The 16,115-nt window shown below is 41.1% G+C and overlaps 2 protein-coding genes across 4 annotated transcripts; both read right to left on the reverse strand.

The window, feature by feature from the left end:
- Nucleotides 1-145: 145 nt before the first annotated feature.
- On the reverse strand, nucleotides 146-8,308 carry bbs7 (Bardet-Biedl syndrome 7). Of its 3 annotated transcripts, none has more exons than XM_071542587.1 (19): nucleotides 8,142-8,308; nucleotides 7,835-7,900; nucleotides 7,614-7,676; nucleotides 7,332-7,507; nucleotides 6,959-7,145; nucleotides 6,785-6,857; nucleotides 6,291-6,398; nucleotides 5,962-6,092; nucleotides 5,450-5,534; nucleotides 5,076-5,178; nucleotides 4,402-4,594; nucleotides 3,848-3,922; nucleotides 3,673-3,738; nucleotides 3,075-3,214; nucleotides 2,170-2,334; nucleotides 1,854-1,963; nucleotides 1,623-1,726; nucleotides 984-1,107; nucleotides 146-558 (listed from the first exon to the last, which is right to left on the reverse strand). In XM_071542587.1, the coding sequence occupies exons 1-19, from the start codon at nucleotides 8,175-8,177 to the stop codon at nucleotides 425-427; spliced, it is 2,139 nt and encodes a 712-aa protein (XP_071398688.1). In that variant the 5' UTR covers nucleotides 8,178-8,308; the 3' UTR covers nucleotides 146-424. The 3 variants fall into 3 exon arrangements, with proteins under 3 accessions (XP_071398688.1, XP_071398687.1, XP_071398686.1); XM_071542586.1 differs by having other exon boundaries at nucleotides 3,673-3,741; XM_071542585.1 differs by having other exon boundaries at nucleotides 6,291-6,418; nucleotides 6,781-6,857.
- Nucleotides 8,309-9,548: 1,240 nt separating this feature from the next.
- Nucleotides 9,549-15,800, reverse strand: tmem33 (transmembrane protein 33). Its single transcript, XM_071542582.1, has 8 exons — nucleotides 15,735-15,800; nucleotides 14,825-14,904; nucleotides 14,012-14,106; nucleotides 13,523-13,710; nucleotides 12,850-12,917; nucleotides 12,434-12,567; nucleotides 12,022-12,105; nucleotides 9,549-10,707 (listed from the first exon to the last, which is right to left on the reverse strand). Exons 2-8 carry the CDS (start codon nucleotides 14,882-14,884, stop codon nucleotides 10,578-10,580), a joined length of 759 nt encoding a protein of 252 aa, XP_071398683.1. The 5' UTR covers nucleotides 14,885-14,904; nucleotides 15,735-15,800; the 3' UTR covers nucleotides 9,549-10,577.
- Nucleotides 15,801-16,115: the final 315 nt, after the last annotated feature.

The following is a 16,115-nucleotide window of genomic DNA, read 5'->3' on the forward strand; positions in this document are numbered from 1 at the left end:
ATCAAATAAAATAACACAATCTCATTTTATTTAGAAATAAAGCCTGTCCTATAGTAATCATGATGTGAAGACACTTTCCATGTGCTTTTAACTAGCTTACATGCGATCACAGGAATAGTCAAACCTCAACACAACTTCAGCCACAAACCAAAAGTGTGGTTCTTTATTAACTGTCACACTTGTTTTTGGATGCTACCATGTCAGGATCCTACAGCTTCACATGTAATAAAAAATAACATTCAAGTGGTCATAAATGTTTACGGTATGGTACACTGCAGTAAGGTCAGACAGTATCTAAATGCTAGTATGACAACATGACATCGATACTGCTAGCGACATTATCTTATATTACAAACACAAAACTCTTCTATTTACAATACAAAAGCTAGCACAAATAAATAATTCCCTCTTAATCTGTGTGATATTAGGCCTCGTTGAAAAACTCTAACAGAGACTTCAGGTCGTAGTTGTCCAGGATCTCCAGCAGCGAGGACACCTTGGTTTTCACATTCTGGCCTTTGAACTTGAATTTGTCGATGAACAGGTCTGTGATCATGCCTGCAGCGAAGGAAAAACAGAAACACGCACGGATGCTACGAGTTACTATCAGCCTGAGGTGAAAAAAAAAAACGCTTCTTAACTTCAAGCTTATAAAACAGAAAAATCTAGGGCTGAGTAATCGTGTGTCACAGTTTTATTCCACAAATAGTAGAATTCAGCATTATAGATATGTTTATCTTAGTTTTCTTTCATTCACAACACCCACTGTATCTGGAAAATAGTGTTGGTGTAGATGTAAGATACAGAAAGCTGCAGAAGATTATCATTTATCATAATCGTGCAGCAATTTTAAAATATTCTCAACATTTGCGTGACTCTGCGTATTATGGACATTCAATCTATTGAAAGTGTCAGTGAAATGCCTAAAGTGTAACATGCAATGTGAATGAATGTCAGTTAAAAGTGTCTGTTGAGTGACACACCGTAAAGCCTCTCGAGGTGCGCTGGCTGCTTCTTGTACTCCTCCAGCAGATGGGCCGACTCGTCCAAAATGTTGCGATACTCTGGGATGAGGAAGTCAGCGTTCCCCTCATGAACCTGGAGCTCCTGTCGATCAGAGAGGGGGTGGGGTGGGGGGGGTGATCAGGGGGTTTAGTGATGCAGTTCAGAGGATCTCCACTCCACTCTCAGATACTCTTACACTGTTAGATATCATCAGTCTGTGATGCACAATCCATTCCAGGAGTTATTTTGTTCTGAAGTGTTGTAATTGTAGTTCTTTGTTGTACCGACTTTCCCTCAACCTGCCTTCTACCTCTTGTGGCTGCATTGCATTCTGGTCTATTGAGGCTACTGTGGGCGGTGAAATTAGTGTCTCTCCTCTTCTACACTAATGTATGATTGGTGAACGTTGATGCAAAATGGTGAGTGTAGAAAGAAGCCTGATTCTGAGGGACTGACACCAAAATCCATTACTGTTTATGTTTTAGATCGCTTAAAAATTCGTCTGATGTCAAACTTCATTGTAGCTCCTGGAAATATCTCAATGTGAAGTAATGTCATCTATTCTAAGATTTCTAAGAAAATATACATACAAGATGGTGCATAACCTCAATACTTACTTTCAATGCATCCACAAGCTGAACTTTTTTAGCCAGCAACAACTGATACTCCAGCTTTGGATGGATCATCTTCAGAGTGTGGCTGACAGAATCGTCATTGATATCTGGGGCATAAATAAACAAAAAACCTAAATTAAACCAGTTGTACTGGACCAGAATTCAATTCAGATCATTCACTGAGCAACATTTGTAAACAGCTGCTGAAATAGAAAGGATAATGGTAGGACCGACCATATGAAATGTTCAAATTGATTTTCCTTTTGGTTGCTTCTTTAGAGAGGACGTCACTCAGGATGGAGATGGTAGAGATGTTGTCTGACTTGAAGTGGCCCTCCCCTTTGCTAGAAAAAAAAGATCAATTCCAAGTAGATGTTAACACTAATCCCCAAATTACATTGACAAGTTTCAAATCTGTGTGGAAGCTTCTACAAATCAAACGCAAATTCTAGCAACATCATACAGGATCTGAAGAGTTTCATAACCACCACTTGACAATCTCTTCATGTATTTAAATACATAAATGTCCTATATGAGTCTTTGCGTTTACCAGTAGGTGGCTTCCAGCTGTGTGCCGAGGAACGTGTTGTGGAAATGGAAAGTGATGCTGTCGCCTGCTGGAGTTTTCTCAGGAACCTCCGGCAAACAGAAAACCACCCAGGAGTGGATCTCAGCAAAACTGAACTGACCCACAAGACTGAGCCTGTTCATGGGTCTGTGTGAGAGAGAGAGGGAGGGAGAGAGAGAGAGAGAGAGAGAGAGAGAGAGTGGTAGGATCAGTGGAGTATCAGAAGTTTACATATTTTCAAATCCCCTTTTTTGCAATCCAGGATTAGAGACTGATCATGCTGATTTTGAGTCAGATTTTCAGGATCATGCTGATCCAGATATCATGAGATCACAGATTACAGAATCCAGATTTGCAGTCTTTACACTGACCTCTATCTCGCCATCTGTTGGACAAATAATGTTACAACATGTTGTTAGGTCAAAAAGACATGAGTGATCTGAGACAAGGGTCTGACAAGAGTCTCCGCGACAGAATTTTGTGGAAGCGTCCTGCCAGGAATCGAACTCGGGTCATATGTATATTCATGATGGCTGTACTATCCCATCCTCACCGGTTACATCACAATTTCTTGACTGTATACAAAGACTTTCATGTCTCTAAATCCATGATGAATCCAGCCTTCCAGTGGGATCAAGATGATCCTGATTTTTGGCATCAAAACTATCTTAATCTCTGCCTTGGTGTTTTGAAAAACGCAGAAACAGCATTTAAGATTGATTAAAGGACTGGATTACCAAATCCAAATCTCGATCTGAATGATCAGAATCTCATTTATCTCTTTTGGTAAAACCCAATTTTCAGATTTAATACAATAGGATTACTGAAATCTTATCAGATACATTTTGAGAAAAACCCCCCAAAACATCTCAGTTGTGAGTCCTTACCTGTCTTGGTCTATGCTGTGTGTCCGCTGGTGGAGGGACAGTGGTTTGATCTGGTACTGGCGGACCTGGCAGGTCTTGGGCTGCAGCCTGGGGGTGATGTAAGCCTGCAGGGTGCCGTACTGACCTTCGATGGACCTTACCTAGAGCGACAGTGCATTACAGACCACACACATTATTCTCCTGCAGTGCATTATACAAGAAACAGTTTGAGAAAATAGAGGGTGTGGCCATTTTCAAATACAACCACAATACCCTAGAGGGTGTTTGAGATTGCTTAATTGAAACTGCATAGTTGCAAAGTTGGATAGCATAGGGTTAAAGGAATAGAATAGAATAGAATAACTTTTATTTTCCCAGAAGCGAACTTTGGTTGTAGCAGCCACAAGTTGAACATATTAAGGTTATCAATAATGACAATAGTGATAGATTAATACACAATAAATTAAACAATATACCATCTGAAAAAAGCCTAAAAAAATAAGTAAAGAGTAAAGTAAAGGTGTGTTTTTTTCATTTAACAGTATAACAGAATACCAATTAGACTTCACTGACAAAAATTAAAAAGTGATGATTATGTAGTTTTGATGTCCCCCCTTACCTTGAGCTCCAGTCTTGTAGTGTTAGCCTGACATCTGTACGTGGCCAGGAGGAAGTTCCCGTTAGGCTGCTGGGAACAGAGCAAGACAGAGTGAGTCCTCTATGGAAGCTGAGCAGCAGAGGGGTTTGGGGGGGTCATTTGTTTGTCCCGTACAGAGATAGTTTAGAAAGCTCACCTCTGAATCACATTCGCTGAAACTGACAACGGCTGAGTTTTTATCCACATCCAGCAGGTCTATTGGCACGTCGCTCTGCACAGGAGATCAATCATAAAGTTTATACAAGTGTTTTTTTTTATCATGCGCAAGCTGGGTATGAGATGTCGTAGATTTTACATGATTAGCCCTAAATGTGTGAAATACATACAGTTATTCTAATGAATTATACAACATGACTAAACTTTTCACCATTTCGCTGGTAGAAAAAGATTTTGTTTCCTGAGAAATAATTATTTTTTACAGCTTCTGGGAGTCTTTAAATTAATAAAGTAAAACAGACTGGAAAGGAAAAATAAAAATCATAGTTTATGCCTGCAACAAGTGATCACGAGTACGAATTGTTTAATTTTTGGGGATCACAAAACAAAAAGGTTGACAATCTCTGCACTAGTAATACTTTGCAGATAAAAGCGCTGACTTTACATACACAAATATCAAGGCTTCCTCATTCAAAACACCATGCACCACTGATTTCACTAGAGGGATATCTGAGGGTTTATCTGTGAGCGGACCTGAAGCAGCAGGTTGTCGATGGCGGTCTGCACCTCCAGAGTGAGGCTGTAGCTGGCATCGTCCTGGCAGAGGGTGAACTTGTCGTTGATGCTGAAGACGGGCACAGCGGAGACGGCCGTGCTCGACTGGGACGTCTGCTGGTACTTCTCCCTGCCCTGCAGGACTTTGACCTGCAGCTGCTCCAGCTCCGTTCTGGAAGGGAACAAACAGACTGAGCTGAATAATGGATTGAGGGCACTTCTGAAAGGAATTCAGGAATTTCACCGTTTTATAAAACCCTATCTGCCCTGCTGCTGGCCAACATTCTCTTGATATTGTCACAGTTTACTAAGATAGCAGATCAAAGCTGGCTCACTACAAATTAAGAGAAGCCTATAAAGTCCTTCTGCACATATAGCTGTTTCAACCATCTCTGTGCTATAGACTATATATGGACATGATGCATAGTTGTTGCAATGAATCTTGGGGTTTCCCATTTGTTCTTGTTGGCCAAGTTACAATCCGATGCATCCTCGGTTAGCACGTAAACTTCTTGGGTTCTTTATCCGTCCTCCATCCTCCATCCTGCGTTCTTTTGTTTTGGAATCGTTACTTCTGCCATTGGATATTACATCAAACGCATCATGGAGGACACAAACACGCATATTGAGAAAGACCCCTGTTTTGCTGATACCTGAGCGCTGCTACTTTGGACTGGGTCTCCTTGCTCATCTTGACCTCGTCTCCGGGGCCGGCCTCTGCCTTCAGGGTCTCAGTGGTCAGACCGGTCACCCATCCTGAAGACAGTGTGGCAGTGACACAGAATTTGTTGTATATTTACATGTCAGATCCACTAATAATTCACTTCTTAACAGTGAGTGTTGAGTTTTAAGTAACCCATAGTAGATGCTGGACAGATCAACCAATCAAGTCTCTAATCAGACAGAATGAAGACAGGTAGATAGATGGACAGTTATACAGGCCAACAGATACTTTATTCATTTCTGAGGGAAAACTGAGGATAAGCTACACTAGGTGCCCTGTTAGATGAGAGATTCCTTGTCTAACCTGTGTAAGTGGCAGTCAGGACCTCGTCGTAAGACTCCTTCCCTACACAGCCGCCCTGGATGGATGTCACGCTCTCAGACAAAACCTGCAGACAGAAGGACAGGAAACTGTTCCTATGATCAGTGGCAATCATTTAACCCTATAAGGCCAACAAGCTGTGAATTTAGGGGGATAAATATAACTACTATTTCGTACTACTATTTGGGATTTTGAAAATGTAACACTGGTTTGTATGGAAATTGGGGAAAAAAATTACAAACAGACATTTTGAATGCTGAGATGACTCAATTCTAAATTTAAAAGAGCAATCAGCTGAAAGTGGCTTGGCCTGTCTAGTGCTGAATTATTCTCCAATGTACAATGCCATTTTCTAGGCCAAGGATTCTGCACAGCACCAGAAAACAGGATTTGCATCCTGGGTTAGGGTTAGGGTAAGTCTAACCCAGTCCTGAGTAAGAAATGACAATAGCAAATATTCCAGTTTTGATTAATTGCCATAGGCAGAAACTCACATGCTCAAAGCGTAACGTGGGCTCACTGGAGCTGTCGAAACCATAGACCTCCACTGTGCCGTCGTCCCTGCCCAGCAGGATGTCATTCACACCGTCTCCAAGAATATCATAAGTGTCAATGCAAAGAATACCTGGTGGCAGAGAGCAGAGTGTGACTGCATGTGAAGGGGTGAATCAAAACAACACAGAACAGGCAAATACATAAACCTACACTCTGTGAAGTGAATTAATAAAGCCAGAAGTGCTAGTTTTAATTATTGGACACTTAAAAATAACAAAGCCAGTGGTGCCAGTGTCAATATTATGACATTTATATAAAGACAGAATACCTCCTTTCTTTTTGTCATTGTCGATCTCCCATTTGGGCACAGCTGAGGACTCGCCGATCTGGACCAACCCTACTTTGCCATCTGCAGTTCCATAGAGGATTTCATCTCCTGCAGTGAGATGGGTCATGCTATGTTAGTTGTATATACTACAAAGCAGTTTCAAGCAGTTCTATTTTAATAGCATTTTGTCTGTTAAAAGTGGTTTGTACTGCTTGCTACTGCCCTACATGGTGTGTTTTGGTGGAAGACAATGAAGTCATAACAGACAAACCAAATATTATTCAAATAAGTGCTGCTTGGTGAGCTGGATGTATGCCAAAATGCATTCAGATGATTCCAAATGATTCAGAAAAGGCCTCAAGACATCTAGGAGGTATGTATGTTTGCATGTGAGCAAGGAAATATTAAACTGACAAATTTCTGCATGTTTGCTGTAACGTTCTCTCCTATATAGAGAGAGAAAGAGAGAAAAGCACAAATAGGGGCTAACTTGCCTCCGTCTTTGTTGTACAGTTCCAAGACAGACGGAGGGCCGGGGACTTCAATATCATAGGCAAGCTCTGATCCCTGTGGAATATAAACAAAAAATAACAAATCTCAACTCGCTTGTTTGGGGTAAAACCAGGTATTGTATCAAAATCAGTACAGGAAATATGAGTTCAGCCCACTTGCAAGATTCTGAGAACCCGATCCTGGCATGCCAGGACGGGGACGAGACGAGCCAGGTTCTCTGTGGACAAGCATGTGATGTCATTGATTTTGTCTCCGGAGAGGTAGTAGTCTTGGTCCTTGCAGTCACAGTAGTGGTTGTAGATGTAACTCGCACAAACGAAAAGGTCGGCGCCTGAGACGTGCCTGGAAAACAGATTACCAACACCACTCAATACAGTGAGAGTCACAGAGAGTAAATCATAGTGTTCTACTGATGAATCAATCAACAAAGTTTCACTTGGCGCTCCCTGATTCTTGGGTTTGAGGAGCCTGGTTAGCGTGTGTCAAATTGTAATTAACTTGATGGAAATGGGGAGAAGCGATGCGTACATGGCGTTGATGCTCTCGGTGAGGTTGGCTTCAAAGGTGAGGAACTGTTTGCCTTTCTTGGTGAATCCTCGGACCTCGGAGCCAGAACACACGAAGATCTTCTCCTGTGGAGTTCCCACGGCCCCTCCGAGGTCCAGACGGGCTATCTTCTGCCCCGGGAGCGTTTTGAACACGGGCTGAAAACAGAAAACTTTTGAGTCAGACAACTTTGATTGAAAATTGATGCATTCTGGTGACTGTATGACAATAAAGGAAAAATCTCATCGCAACCGGGAAACCTACCACTGCCTCTCCCTTCTTCATCCCAAAACATGTAATCACACCATCGTGATCAGCAATAGCAACCTGAAACACACAGTAACCAGTCAAGATGAAAGCATGCACCATACTGCTATCTTATAAAACATTTTGATGATATTCTATGGAAAGCAGACTATACTATTACATCTAGGTTAGCGGTTAATCACTGTCATTTCCTAGCTCTAACACATGATCAACAATACCTTTTGGGTTGCCTTTTTTCCCAAAGCTGGAAGCAGCCTCATGGTTTTCTGGGATGTCACACCCACCTGTGATGACAGAAGGGGGAAGACCAAGTGCTATAAAAACTGACAGGTAAAAAATATGTAGTTACTTAACTTGACAACGGTTGGGTATACCTTGGATCAATTCCATTTAAATAGAGGAACACTACCATAATCAATTTACTATTTAATACAATTATTAGCGTTAAGGCTTCTTCATCAAATTGAAAGAGCAATGTAAACCAGATAGTGTGACAGCCGAACCGTAGACTCTACTCAGTGTTACCTGCATATAATCAACTCGATTTAGGTGGATCTCCATCTTCTTTCTTGACTGAATGCCACACTTCTTATCTCAAGTCTTGTGAAGCAAAAAGTATGGTGCAATTTTTCAAGTTAGGTTATCAGCTATAAAGCTGCAATGATCGATACTCTCGGTCCGCTGCAGCCGGCTGCCATTCAGAGCTTCTTGGCAAATTTCTTATGAGAAAACCAAGACGCTACTAATGGGAAAGAGAGATTGGATTATCCAAAGCAATGAGATTAGCAGGCGTTAGCTCGACATGCTAACGTTAGCTAGCAGGCTAATCAGCTAAGACGACTTTTTAGCACGCAAACTCACTACTTTAATTAAGAGAAATGGAAGACAAACATCATTAAAAATGTCTAAAGCGAACTGAATAAACCTAAAGTAGAGCGCGGCCAGAGCGCACTGTAACATGGAACTGAACTCTTTTTTTTTCGTGAATCTTGCATAGAAATCCAAAGCAACATGAAAAGATGAAGAACGCAATGGATGTTGCCAATGACAACGCAGCGGCTGTAACAAGCTCTGACACCATTGGATGAGACTAGATGTTGAAATTGAAATCCAATCCTGATTGGTTCGCTCGCTCACATAAACCTACCGCGTCCACCGACACAAACACTGGTCTCCTCCTGAGTTTTTAATTTTGATAAGAATAACTGCAAGTTCTGTAACTATGATATAGAAACTACAGAGCATTACTACAGAGATTTTGACTACACTTGTGTCAAATTTGGTATATGGAATAATGAATGTAAGATATCCTGTTTGGTAAATAATTTATACATTTTGGCAAAATCTTTTATTCACAAATGCCGATTTATCAAAACCCCTGCTACATTAAGTTTTCAGAAATTAACTGGCAATTTTTAACTTAACATTAAAAATAATGAAAAATATAAACAGCTGTAAACTTATGGAAAGAATATGCCTTATTTGATTGTAAATTGCTTGTTTCAATACAATAAAAAAAATACCTAAATACAAAAAACACTGGTTTTCTATTTCCTCTTTGGCTCTGAAGATGTGTGATGTCTACTCTGACTTGACCAAAAGTAGTTATGGTATCTGAAATTGTTTTGCTTAAGTATGTGAGTTTTTCAACGCAGAAAAAATAATGTTAACTCCCATATAATGAGAAAGGTAATCCATCTGATCCGGCAATCCTGCTTCAGAAGTTAATTTGTTCAAAGCCCATGTTACTAGCACATATGGTTCTCAAGTTATTTAAGAATTATAGCTGGGTTTAGACACCATAACTATGAACCAACTACTGTTGGGTGCATGGCTAAAAAGTAGTGGTCATAAGCAGAGCTGTTAAGGTCAACCATAGTGATCATAATATTTCAGAAAATATAAGCGTTAAATCAGATTACTTTTCTTTAATATTTTATTGGTTTAATTAAGGGATCAATTTATTCTGGTCCTAGAAACGTGGTTTATCTACAGGCAAATAAATACATGTAACATGGCAGAAAATCAGGGCATGCAATTACTACAAAAGCCACAACTGAATGATGCAAATTCAAGACAAGTTTTGAAGTTGAAAAACAAGGTCAGAATGCAACGATGCATTGGAAAGCAGCACGTTTTCCCACTTACTGCATGACACATGCATTGTGCAATTCATTTTGAATGTAAATCCTACAGTAAAATGCCTTGTACCTTAAAATATCCTATAAAACACAGCAGACATCTTGTTTCTCAATTCATCACCCATTTTGACACCATAACTACCTATATTCTTTGCATTTTTTTTTATTTTTTTTTAAAAAGGAGTGAGTTAATGGCATTTATAGAATGCATTTAGATTTAAGCGTTAAGACAAATCAGAACATCCAATGCTTTACACATAAAAAAAGGAATTGGAGTATGCAGAAATTGCACACAAAAATCCATCTTGATCCATGTTTTGAAAAAAGCACAATATGATTATAAAAAAAGAACATCTGTAACTATGTATAGTACATTTTCATTTAAATTACTAATCTCAGAAAGTTATGTTTTTTGTGATAGAATAAGCAATTTTCATGAATAAATAAGGTCTTAAAAGGACCAAAGACATTTGTTAGCATGGGGTCGATCCTCAGCTGAAACATGAACCTAACAGAGTGAAAGGGGGGGTCCAGCAGTTGAATGAGGTCACATTGAAAACCGGGTGGAAAAGGAAAAAAAACAAAAAACATATCACCATGAGGGGTTCAGTGCATCACAGGCTGGTCCTCCACTGTAGTCAAATATACAGCGAAGCAGGAACACAGACTATATTGTTGACATTCATAAAAAGTTTCTTCTTCTTCTTCTGTTGATGGCATTGTCTGTCCCCACCAAAAAGTCTGTCACATCCCTCATGGTGGAAAAACAAGACACAATTAAAAAAAAACAACAAAGAAAACAAAAGTTTCAGGAGTGAAGTCAGACCCCCGTCGGGGCGAGGCGGCTGATGAAGGCAATACTGCTGAGGCACATCCTCCTGAAGAAGGCGGGGCAGGTCGGCTTCATGATGAAGTGTTCCAGAAGAATCCGCAGCTCTGTGAACAAGGTGCTGGGGGCGGGCGGAGGAAAGACAACAGGGTTAAATACATATCTATTACACAGCTTTGTTTTAAAGTCCCCACGAAATGAACACATTACTTTTACATCTGACCTCATGCTGCACCAGTAGGCTTAAACAAATATTCCCAACCAATAAACCATCACAGATTTTTGAACAATACTCCCATCAAATAAATCTGCCTTTCTCTCTTGATATTCCATTGGTTTATACTTTTGAATGATCCCTCACTGTGTTATGTCCCGCCCCAACATCCTGTTTCAACAGGAAATACATCAAATCAAGGAAGTAAAAATGCAGTTTCATGGGGGTCTTTAATACCGAATTCTGATTGGCCAATGGAGGCATTTGAATAACAGGCTGCTGTTTGACTGATCTGATCGTATCACTCCACATTCAAGAAGTCTGGTAGATTTTGTTGATTTCCAGTCAAATTAACTACAAATTAATGTTACTCCTTCGTTACTCAGGACAAACACTCGGCTAACCCCAGTTAGAAAACATGGAAGATTTTTCATTTTAATTTACTCTGAGAACACAAAACGTTTGATTGCTGGTTAGAGGCTGAACAGCAATCTCACGTGATTAGCTTACGTTTCTATGGTTACAATTCTGCTACAGAGTAGCCATGGATGGAAGCTTGGTGGACGCTTGTAAATTACTTGAGTTTGGAATAAAATAATTTCTTTTTTTTTTTAAAGATTTTATTTTTGGCATTTTATGCTTTATTTGAGAGACATAGTGAGAGAGAGACAGGAAGGTATGGGAGAAAGAGCGAGGGGAGGACATGCAGCAAAGGACCACGGGTCGGATTCGAACCCGGGTCGCTACGGGAAGGCCTGAGCCAAATGGTACGCGCCCTACTCGGTGAGCCACCAGGGCGCCCCATAAAATAATTTCTAATGAATATTTTGTGCCAAATGATTGTCTTTGGACAGTAGCCATGTAATAAGCCGGATAATGAACAGAGAGCCTCTGCTTCATGTCAGGGTCTTGATTCACTCTTTGAGTTCACATTTGATTTTGCTGTAATGTTCAGCTCACTGTACAGTATCCCCTTCATATATGCTATATATTTTTGTGATACTCTACTCATCTGATGGAAAATTAATCTTTTTGTTGGAATTTAGTATTCTGTTCAAAGACACTTCATCAGGGTGAATAAATTGGCTCACAGGGGATCAAACCTGGAACCCTCCAGTTGCAGGACGGTCTTCCTAACCGCTACCTGCCACTCGAGATGTGCTCATGATTTCAGTATCACTATGATGACTGACTGAAGACTTGTATGGTGTAACATCTTACCGGCAGTACGGGTTTCTTCTGGATGTGTAGCGGAGAGTGAGGAATCGATAGTAAATGAAAGGCTGCAGCAAGCTTCCCTGGCCGCTGTCAACAAGAGATGAATGACATGAATAAGTGAAAACTGCCAGTGCACATGTATAGACTGAACTATTTGCCTACATTCATGTGGTCCACTCCATTTCAGGGTGTCAAGTTACATTCCATAGTCATTTTTTCTTTGTAGTCATAAATTCTTCCTGTGCAAAGACTTCTAGTCAATCCAATGAGGAGTCATGACTTGCCCAACCAATGCCAAAGTAAATGGCACACGAGAATCTACAGTCAAGATCTGTAATGTCAGGAATCCACCAATGACTACTGATCATGAAAAGCAATTTGGCTTCAGTCGTGTTCATCTAGGCATTAAGCATACCTGAAGAGCATGAAAACAGTGGCAGGCATCAAGAAGATCTCATTGCAGGCGATGAACTTCAGGATGTTCTGCTGATTGGACGTGAGTTTGTCCAGGAAGTTCCTGATGAACGGTAGGCTGCTGGGGCCCATGGACTGCAAAGAAAAAGAAAGAAATACTCAGGAGCTGACACAAAAACTGACAACACATTGGTCAGTCAAAGGTGTCAGTGAGGCACCGGGTTGGAGGAATTTCAGACAGCATCCCTTTGTCAACCAAGGCAGGAGACTTGGTTGACTGAGTGGGTAATTAAACCACCATTTGGCTGGTGGTAATTTCCCACCCGGTGGGAGAACATTGTTCTTGAAACAGCGTTCCGTCATATGTATTTTATAAATAACATTAAGAGTAACAGCAGGTGGCTGATGTCTACTTACATCAAGGACTTTCTTTGTGTAGGTGGTTGCATGAAGCAAGGAGAAGAGGAAGACTGGGAAGATGCTCACTGGAGAAAATGGTTAAGGCTTGAACATAAAAAGGTTCAGTTAATACTACAATCTAACTAAGGTAAACAACATGTCCGCCAAATCATCACACCGCGTGAGGCTGCCCAAACGATTCAGTGTAGGTACTAGGGCTGCACAATTAATTGTAGATAATGGTATATCATGGTTTTATATTGCCACGATTAATGATTGTGTAATTCCGCAATATTAAAGTCCCGGTGTGGAATATCAAGCACTTCCACTACGCCTGACCAATAAGAACATTTGAATCCACAGCATGCAGCATGTGACCAAAACAAATGTTTAACAAAGAGAGAAACCTTACATAGATCATCTTTAGAAAAACGCAGCGATGGACAAAGTCCAAATGAATGGATCAGGGCAACATTAGAGAGGAAAATCCTTCTCCCGAGTCCGAATGTTAAAACGTTGTTTTACATCCTAAAAGTGGGTCACTGTCTGTCATTTGGAGACACTCTGGTTTAGGATTATGTGCAATGAAATTCTGTTGCCTGAAACAGAGACCAATAAACGTGATTAATAATCATCAATAATCTATCGTTTTTGCCATCTCTTTTCCCTCCCTTTGGCGGTGACAGGATACTTGTGATGGGGTAGGAGTTGACCAGGATGAGCGAGTAGAGCAGGTAGTGACAGCTGTCCTCCTGAAGCGCCTGCGCCAGGAACGCTCTGCTCAGCTGGAAGTGGGGAAGCCTCTGGTGCAGGCGCAGGGCGCTGGTGAGGGCGTTGGCCAACAACGCCCTCTGGTAGAAGTTGGCTGCTGCATGGGGTCTGAAATACAGGAGCGGTGATAAATTAACAATTATGAACACGCAAACCTCTCCGTAACATCTACATAACATTGGAACAAAGACTTTTTAGATGAGAGCACACATCTCCCCATCATGCAGATCTGTTTCTTGTCAGATTTCACAACATGCACAATGCATTCTCATATCTGTTCTGCCTGGAGGAAGAGGAGGGACAGATAGAAAACATGCCAGTCTTCTGTCTAATCCACCTTCATAATTCATCATCTTTTTACACTGCTGATAAAGACTGAAGGCAACACAGAGCCATTAAGCGCACTCACCCCAAGAGCGGTAGAATAAACATTACAGAGCAGTAGACGGTGAAGAGCCGTGAGAGCCACATTGCAGTCTCCAGCTTGTTACTCAACAAAAATTGCTGTGAAAGACAAAGTAGATTCAGGAGGTTTAGATACATGAAAGTTGAAAGGAAGCAACATGCTTTGCGGTGAACTTCTTCCATCACTTGTTATCACATAACAACACAGCTGAAGCAAGTATAACTGTGCTAGAAAGGCTTTCCAAGAGCTGGGGTACTTCTGGTGGCCGATATGACATGCAGTTATAGCATTTTGATATTTAAAATAACTATCCTTGCCACCACAGACACACACAACAAGATGAATCTTCTATTTGCTCACATACATATTGAAAACTGATTTATTGATAGGCTCAGGTCTTCACTCTGCTGCATGCTAGCCAAATTAGCTGATATCTTAACTCAATCTAGCTCCCAATTTCACCATCCTCTCATCATCAGTCAGGTGACAACATGCAGCTGGAGCTCATGAAAGACCCTAGCTGCATCAGCTGACGTAAAGCCATCTTTACATATCAAACAGGTTCTTGATAACGGTGACCAGTTTGAATACACGGCTTGAGGGGGAAAAAAACAAACTGCCGCAACATTCACCTTCCCCCAAAATGTTAGAATTAAGTGACTGAGTGACTGAATTCATCCCAGTTGTAGAACCAACCCTCTGTGGCTAAAACAGGTTGACTGACTTTTTTCCCTTAGATGAAACTTTATTGATTCAAAGGAGAATTGGCTTGCTGCAGCAGCAAACACTAACAGGATCACAGATGACAGGACTTACCACAGGCCCTGGAGCCCTGGGCCCTGGAGGAGGAGGGCTTCGTTGTTCGGTGTCAGACATCTTTGGGAGTGTAGGTCGCCCTGTTGAAGGGAACAACACAACATGAGCCAAATCTAGTGTCAGTCATTTCCAAAGAAAGAAAGAAAGAGGGAACAGCAGGAATCATGGCCACCTGCCCCCTGATTAATTCGTGTAGGAATCATCAAGTTGCAAGATTGCAACAAGCGATTATTCCAATATCACGAAAGGAATCGTCTGACCAATCGGTGTAATTTCACTCAGGCTATCAGTGTGAAGTGGAGGTGAACCAAGTTATTATATGTAACGTAAATATTCAGAAAAGGAAACTAGTAAGTGACTGCGGACTGTGGTCCTTTGAAAAAAAGTCTTAATCTGAATGGGACGAACCTGGTTAAATAAAGCAAAACAGTAAACAAAGGAACCGATGGACTATAACCAATCAGCCATCATTTGTTCTGCCTGACATAACGCAAGTTGTACAGCAACACATTAGTTGGTTTAGCTATTAAGAGAAGATGAAAGGCTAGCGGAGAAGCTAGCTATTGCTTAAGATTGGATGACTTTGCATCAGTCCAAGCCTCAGTATGTAGAGAATCAGACTGAGACGGTTGCGCATCGGGGGTTTGATGGTGCTAACGTAGTGTTAGCAAGCTAGCAGCAGTGTCACAAGTCTAGAATATTCTCACATTTACTACCGTTACTACTAGTATGTGAGCTAGCTCCTCAGCTAACTGCCTAGCATAGCAGCTGTATTAAGCTAATGAATTAACGCTATCCTAGTAACGTTGACTATCGTCTCGGGTGCTACAACAAGCATTCACTTGGACAGAAAGGAAAGTCGTAGCTGCTTATATTAATAACACATAAAGTGGTGCAGCATATAGCCTACCTGGATAAAACGAATCGTGCTGTTCCGTAGCGTGCCAGGTTCACAGTGACATGCGCCGCTACAGTGAGTGAGGTGAATGATCAGCTGACCTTCTCGGGCAACAAGGGGAGTTGTTATCGCGATATTTTAGCGTTTAGCCCGCTCGCTTAGGGCAGTGGTTCTCAACGTGGGATCCGGGGACCACCAGGGGTCCTTAAGGGCATTCCAGGGGGTCCCCAGCAAATTGATGAATTGTTAAACGTCATTATTTTGTCATTTTAGAATGACTATTTTGATCATAGTTTCACTCTTATCTCTCTACCTACAGTACAGATAGTCATGGAGTTCTGGATAAAATCATATCTGACAATAAAAATATTCTCAGATTTGGGTCCGAGAGAT

Source organism: Centroberyx affinis, unplaced genomic scaffold (genome assembly GCF_046629955.1).
Source record: "Centroberyx affinis isolate AG114_WGS23_722 - 3 ecotype Tasmania unplaced genomic scaffold, CSIRO-AGI_Caff_v1 ptg004126l_1, whole genome shotgun sequence".
Lineage (NCBI taxonomy): Eukaryota > Metazoa > Chordata > Actinopteri > Beryciformes > Berycidae > Centroberyx > Centroberyx affinis.